The 6,653-nt window shown below is 58.0% G+C and overlaps 1 protein-coding gene across 3 annotated transcripts; it reads right to left on the bottom strand.

Annotated features, from left to right (window-relative positions):
• Nucleotides 1-1,326: 1,326 nt before the first annotated feature.
• Nucleotides 1,327-6,379, bottom strand: TMEM187 (transmembrane protein 187). 3 transcript variants are annotated; one of them, XM_055337341.1, is made up of 2 exons: nucleotides 6,204-6,379; nucleotides 1,327-2,829 (listed from the first exon to the last, which is right to left on the bottom strand). In XM_055337341.1, exon 2 carries the CDS (start codon nucleotides 2,590-2,592, stop codon nucleotides 1,792-1,794), a length of 801 nt encoding a protein of 266 aa, XP_055193316.1. In that variant the 5' UTR covers nucleotides 2,593-2,829; nucleotides 6,204-6,379; the 3' UTR covers nucleotides 1,327-1,791. The 3 variants fall into 3 exon arrangements, with proteins under 3 accessions (XP_055193316.1, XP_055193315.1, XP_055193317.1); XM_055337340.1 differs by lacking the exon at nucleotides 6,204-6,379 and adding an exon at nucleotides 4,436-6,182; XM_055337342.1 differs by lacking the exon at nucleotides 6,204-6,379 and adding an exon at nucleotides 3,288-4,426.
• Nucleotides 6,380-6,653: the final 274 nt, after the last annotated feature.

The raw sequence follows: 6,653 nt of genomic DNA, 5'->3' as shown, positions 1-6,653 counted from the left end.
TGTAAGGGGTGTAGTAACACGCGGGAAGAAGGAACACGGGGCGGGTGGCCCCCAGGGGTCTGTAGAGGGCAGAGATCCTCAGCATGTCTTCAGCCACGGCGTCACCCCTGCGCTCGCTGCTTCAAATATTGTCACCTGCATGGCAAGCACGGCGGGGGGTTTCAAGACGCCATCCGGACACCATGGCTCCTAAGGGCCTGGGGTTGGGGATCCCCAGGGGGCTCAGCGGTTTGGCACCTGCCTTTGGCCCAGGGCGTGATCCTGAAGACCCGGGATCGAGTCCCCACGTCGGGCTCCCTGCATGGAGCCTGCTTCTCCCTCTGCCTGGGTCTCTGCCTCTCTCTCTCTCTCTCTCTCTCTCTCTCTCTCTCTCTCTGTGTGTGTGTGTGTGTGTGTCTCTTGTGAATAAATAAATAAAATCTTAAAAAAAAAAAACCCTAAGGGCCTGGGGTGACAGGGAGGCAGGGCTTGCTCAGACCATGCTCTGGTCTCTCTCCAATGGAAACAGACACACGATGCTTCAGTGACCCTTGTCGCTAAGAACATCTCAGCCACCCCCTGACTCTGGGGGCGATGTTCCGTTGAGAACTCATTCTTTAAATTTTTATTCTTTTATTTTTTTAAGATTTTATTTATTTATTCCTGAGAGACACAGGCAGAGGGAGAAGCAGGCCCCACGCAGGGAGCCCGATGTGGGACTCGATCCCGGGTCTCCAGGATCACGCCCTGGGCTGAAGGCGGCACCAAACCGCTGAGCCACCTGGGCTGCCCCTAAACTTTAATTCTTTTAAAGATTTTTATTTATCCATTTGACAGAGAGAGAGAGAGCAAGAGAGAGCAAGAGAGAGAGAGAGGGCGAGCGGCAGGCAGAGGCAGAAGCAGGCTCCCCACTGAGCAGGGAGCCCGATGCAGGACTCAATCCCAGGGCCCTGAGACCATGACCCGAGCTGAAGGTAGACACTGAACCCCCTGAGCCACCCAGGCGCCCCTCTGTTGAGCATTCAACTTTTGACGTTTGTGTTTCCTTCATCTAGACCCACCGTGCCCTGCCCCACAAAGGAGCGGACGTGGTGTGGCTTCTTCTGTGTGACCTGCTGTCGGCTTGGCAGTCGCACTGTTTTTCCCCAGCAGTCTGCTCACCATGTGTCTGATGTGACTCGGTCTCCCTGAACCCACTTGCCTCTGGGGACGCCCGCTGGCATCCCCGCTGCCTGGCCTGGCATGCGGGCCAGAAGCTACCCTGCATAGTGGTCAGCAGCCCACATGCGTGACCTACAGCCTTGAGCTATTGCGGGTGACCATTTCTCTCCAACTGTGACAGCGATAGATTTCTTGGGGGTCATTTGCCCCCAACATTTTATTTTGAAAAAATGTCAAACTACAGAAAAGTTACAAGATTAGTACAATGCTCCCCACATCCTCTGCACTTAGATACCTGCTTTAGCTCTTTGAAAGTAAGTAGCCGACAGCATAACATTTCACCCCTAAATATCGAAGCCCGTAACTTCGAGGGGAGGGACAGTCTTTCATGTAAGCCTCATATCTTTTTTTTTAAGAATTTTTATTTTATTTATTCATGAGAGACACACAGAGAGAGAGGGGCCGAGACACAGGCAGAGGGAGAAGCAGGCTCCACGCACGGAGCCCGATAACTGGGCGCCCCTTTTCTTCTTCTTCTCCTTCTCCATCTCCTTCTTCCTCCTCCTCCTCCTTCTTCTTCCTCCTCCTCCTTCTCCTCCTTCTCCTTCTTCTTTCTTTTGTTTTTCTTCTTTAGGTTTTCCTCTCCACACTTTAGTGCACCTTCCCCTCAGGAGGAAGTCTTTGGCCAGTGTTTAAATTTGTCAGAAACAAAAAAGCAAAGTGGAACTGGAGCACGTCACAGACTTTGGACCAGAAGTGGCCCGTGAGCCGCTGGAAGAGGTACCAGCGCGCGAGCTGATGGTCACACAGCTTGAGGACCACGAAGCCCAAGCAGGAGAGCGTGCCCAGAGCCAAAGAGGTTCCTGAGGAGGCACTGCCATAGCGCCTGTGAGTACGCAGGGCCTGGCCCACGACAACTATGATGTGGGCGCCCAGCGCGACCTCAAAGCCATAGGGGTGCAGGAAGACGAGCCCGTAACTGCCCAGAGAGAGACACTCGATGGCAAGGAGCAACCAGGGCTCCCAACCCCTGTCGAGGGAGAGGCACCAGGCCACCGGCCATGCGAAGATGGGCAGGGTGAGCCACTGGTCAAGCACCGCGGCGTGGTGCAGCTGCGTCGCGATCCGCAGCCACTGAACCGGGCCGTAGACCAGGGCCATGCTGGCAAAGACGTCCTTCAGGTAACGAGCCCTCCACACCTCCACGGCGCGCCCCGGGGCCCTGGCACGTCTCCGTAGCCAGTACATCCCCAGGAGGACGTAGGCCACGTTAACGAGGGAGTTGAAGGGCATGGCCAGGAAGGCGGGGAGGCTGGCCACCGGTGCTTCGGCATAGTGCTCGTAGCCCACTTGGACGAAGATGCCGTCGAACACCCCGGCGAAGACGGTGGCCGTGCAGAGGCAGCTGGCCACAGCGACATGCAAGAGGGCCTGCCTGGACTCGGGCTGCATGTGCAACCCCGGGTATGGCTCGAGGCGGCCACCACCGCTGGTTCAGAGCTGAGAGAAACCGCTGCTGCGAAAGGCGCCGCCGCTCCGCGCTGAGCCAGCTTCTCCGGCAGGAAGACGTCCCCGTGATTTCCGACGCAGATGCCGTGGCCTTGCCCCAGGGCGGCAGACCCCGCGAGGGAGACGTCGTGGTCCTGCTGATTGGCTGGCAAGAGTGGAAGAGCGCGCTGCCTTTTTCCTCTGTGGTTACAAAGAGAGTGTGGTTAGAAAGCAAAAACCATCCTAAAGACGGGCCCCATCTTCCCACCCCTCGGCCTCAGGAGCCGCCAACAGTTTTCATCAGAAGAAAACAGACGTTAAGAGTGAAGTGATGCCCACAGCGCGTTCACCTTCTTACTTGGGGCTTCTGGAAGCTTCTAGAATCGCCTGTCCCCTAGGGGCTTCATGCCGCTCTCCCCTGCCAGCCTGCTCATTGCACTAGTCCCCTTAGAGCCACTGCTTTTAGAGACTCAGACCTTTCCTAGGTCTGTCGTTACACTGCAGAACGGGCTTTCCCGCCTCAGCGGCAGACAGAGGACGGGCATCACCCCTCTGCTTCTCAGGTGCGAGGCCAGGCAGCGCAGGCAGCTGGTCCCCAGGCCTGCCACCTCGGCCAGCCCTCCTGCCCTCCCCTGAGGTGCCACACTGTCCCAAATCACCTTCTTTCCTTGGCCCACGACAGAACCTTCCATTTCCTGCAGCCACAGAAGCAGAAGGTGTGAAAGCGGTGTGCACTTATCATTCGCTGTCAACTGCTTTGGGACCAGCTGTGGTGTGAGCTGGCCTAGTGGCCGAGAAATGTGTCACCGTCGTAGAGAGAAAAGGCCCAATGCTCTGAAATTGGCTCAGAAGCCAAGGTGGTGCCAGGTGGGGACGAGAGGGACTGCGGCGCTCAAACTCCGGCTCCTGCCACCTACCGATCATGTGCCCTCGGGCCTCAACTGGTCTGGGCCTCAGTTTGCACACCCGGACGACGGCGATGCCGCCAGTGCCTCCCAGTGGAGTCGTCGTGTGGATTAAGTCAGTTCTCAGACGTGAAGACCACAGAGCAGTGTGTATTTTGGAGGCATTACAATGCCCATGTCCCTTCCTGCCACTTAGGCCTGGAAAGGGCAGGGCGGGCTTTGACTCTGCTCTGCTTCCCCGGCGCTCAGCGGACACCTGCTCAACTCCAGTCCAATCCAATAGAAGCTTCCACTGGCACATTACCCTTTCACTTCCCACGTGGGCCCTGGGCATCCCCCTATATTCTCTGGGGAGGGAGCGGCTGCGGCTCCCATGGCCCTACCCATCCTGCCTTGGGGGTCCACTGTGGAGGAGGGCCACAAGGCCCTGCATTTCCACCAGTGAACTAAAGCCCTAACCTCGACTCTGCATCTCACTGACCATAAGCCTCCATCGCAGCTTGTGGCACTGTCACACACCTCCCCCAACCCCCTCTCTAAGGAGTTTCCAGGTCCAGGGGGCTGCCCGTGCCCTGGGGTTCCCATTTCCAGGCTGGCCACTGCCAACGTGGTCCGCGCACAACAGCCCCCAGCATCGTCCTCAAGTACCTCCGACGGGTTCGTGCCAGGTCCCGCTCAACACGGTTCAGTGGCTGGCTCTCCACGCCATGCACGAGCACGCCCCAATCTCTTGGCCACACATCAAAGTGCCATCCCCAGGGAGCCCTGAAAGCTCCCTAGGCCCAGGCGGTCCATCAGCTAGGATGAGACTCTGCAGTCGTCATTCCCTCCTGCCTCGGGTCGGCTAACACCTTGAACTTGGCTTCCCCATTGAGCTCCTGGCTCCAGCTGGGACACCTTACCTGCACGTATCTGGGGCCTGGCTCTGTGGCATGAAGTGCCGGGCCTTTGGGACCTCCTGTCTGCCAGCCAGTATGGATGGGAGCCGGGGACAGAAGTCAAACACTGTCAACTTGATAGAGAAGGAGGGCAGGAAGGGCGTGGAGAGTGAGTCCTCTCTCTGGCTGCGGGGCAGAGTCCACCTGAGCCCTTGTGCAAGCCGAGAGTGACATGTTATGAAACCAACTCGCCAAGTTCACCAAGAAGACCAGTCTGGGTACTTTCTGACCTAGCTCCTCCGTCTACCTGAAGTGCCACGATGCTTGTTATGTGACACTACAAGCTCTTCACAGATTTCCTCGGCACCTGGCACATGAAGGCCAAAGGCTCAACAGCATTGGCTTGAAGTTTTGGGGGAAGTCCTGCAAAGCATGACAATCTCCTGGCTCAGGGGTTCCTTAGAGTCTCCTGATTCCTGGGATCCGTGGGTGGCTCAGCGGTTTGGCGTCTGCCTTTGGCCCAGGGCGTGATCCCGGAGTCCCGGGATCAAGTCCCATGTCCAGCTCCTGGCATGGAGCCTGCTTCTCCCTCCTCCTGTGTTTTTGCCTCTCTCTCTAGGTCTATCATAAATAAATAAATCTTAAAAAAAGAGTCCCCTGATTCCTGCAGCTATATGCCTTTAAGCAGGAGTCACTGTCACCCATCACAGTAGTGGCTTCTTTCCTGTAGTGTTTATGAGAATAGCAAGTCGTGTCCCCTTCCTGCACACGAGGGGATGCCAGCCCAAAGGGTGTAATGTGTGGCACCCCCAGTGGGTGAGGCCAATCTGGGCCACCTGGATACCCAAGAAGCCTGGAGCAACTGCAGTGATCCCTGAACTCTAGGGAGACAATAGGTGAATTCGGGTAAGAGTCTTGGAAACCAGCAGCTTGCCTTCCTTATTTTATGGGGGAGGGCCTTGGGGCCACAGAGGTGAGGTGGATGCCCAAGGTCATTTAGGGCGGTTGGTGGCACGGCTATTTATAGGAGAGGGCTCTTGTCCTTTGGCAGTCCCAGGTATCTTTGGCCTTTGTCAAAGAAATCCTTCCAAATACATAGAAACATAGAAGTACACCATAAACTTAGTATGGGGAAAGGTGATACAAAAATGTCTTTGAGGGACACCTGGGTGGCTCAGTGGTTGAGCGAATGCCTTTGGCTCAGGGTGTGATCCTAGAGACCCCGGATGGAGTCCCACATCAGCATCCCTGCAGGGAGCCTGCTTCTCACTCTGCCTGGGTCTCTGCCTCTCTCTGTGTGTGTCCCTCATGAATAAATAAATAAAATGCTTTAAAAAAAACAAAAAAGAAACAAAAAACCCCCCAAAATGTCTTTGAACGTGAGTATGTAACATATGCGCATCTCGGAAGAAGAGTAAGTACAGCCTTTGCAAAGTGGCTGCTCTGCCCTCGGGGCAGATCTTGCCCCTTCGGTTATCTTCGGGGCACCTGCAAGTCAAGGACGTGTCACTTGCACTGGTAACAGAGTCAGAAGGCCAACACGCTCTACTTTGAAGCCTACGGTGGTAATTGCGGGAAAGGCCACATTTTCATTAGCAGTTGGTGTAAAAAAAGCTACAATAAAGCTGAGCAAAAGTGGGAGAAAGCCGGGGCTGCGCCTGCAAGCTCCGAGCCCCGGGCGCAGGCCGCCCGCAGGCGGCCCGAGGGTGCCAGCGCACGGAGGCGTCCCGCTCGGCCTGGCCCGCGGGATCCGCGCGGGCACCCACCTCTCCAGGCGGCTGCGACAACTTACAGTATTGGCGCGAAAAGGCCAGGGATCACCATCCGGGTACTTGCCTCTCTGTATCTGCTGGGGAAAATTCAAATCTCGGAAAAGGGCGGACCCGAAGGGCGGCCCCGCGCCTGCGCGCAGGGCGGGACGCGGGTCTGGGAAGCAGGCGGGGCAGGGTGACGCGAGGTGACGCGAGGTGACGCGAGGCGACGCGGAGCTCTCCCGCGCCCGCCTGCGCGGCCCGGGCACCGCCGGCCCGGCTGCCCGCCCTGCAGGCGGCGGCGCGGGGACCGGGGAGCGGCGCGGGCGCTCGGCCCGGCTCCCCTCGGCGCGCAGCGGACGGCGCCGCCGGCTCCCGGGGGCGTGGCCCGCGAGCCTGGGAGCCGGCGCGTCACCGCCCCCCGCCCCGCCTCCGGCTCCCCCGCGGCGCGTCTCGGGCCGCCTCTCCCGCGGCCGCTGGGTGTGGGGACT

Source organism: Nyctereutes procyonoides, unplaced genomic scaffold, assembly GCF_905146905.1.
Source record: "Nyctereutes procyonoides isolate TBG_1078 unplaced genomic scaffold, NYPRO_anot_genome, whole genome shotgun sequence".
Lineage (NCBI taxonomy): Eukaryota > Metazoa > Chordata > Mammalia > Carnivora > Canidae > Nyctereutes > Nyctereutes procyonoides.
Note: the sequence above shows the minus strand (reverse complement) of the source record. Positions and strands in the feature narration are given on the sequence as shown.

Excerpts from the sequence above, each read along its gene's own strand:
- TMEM187 (XM_055337341.1), bottom strand. The coding sequence starts at position 2,592 with ATGCAGCCCGAGTCCAGGCAGGCCCTCTTGCATGTCGCTGTGGCCAGC.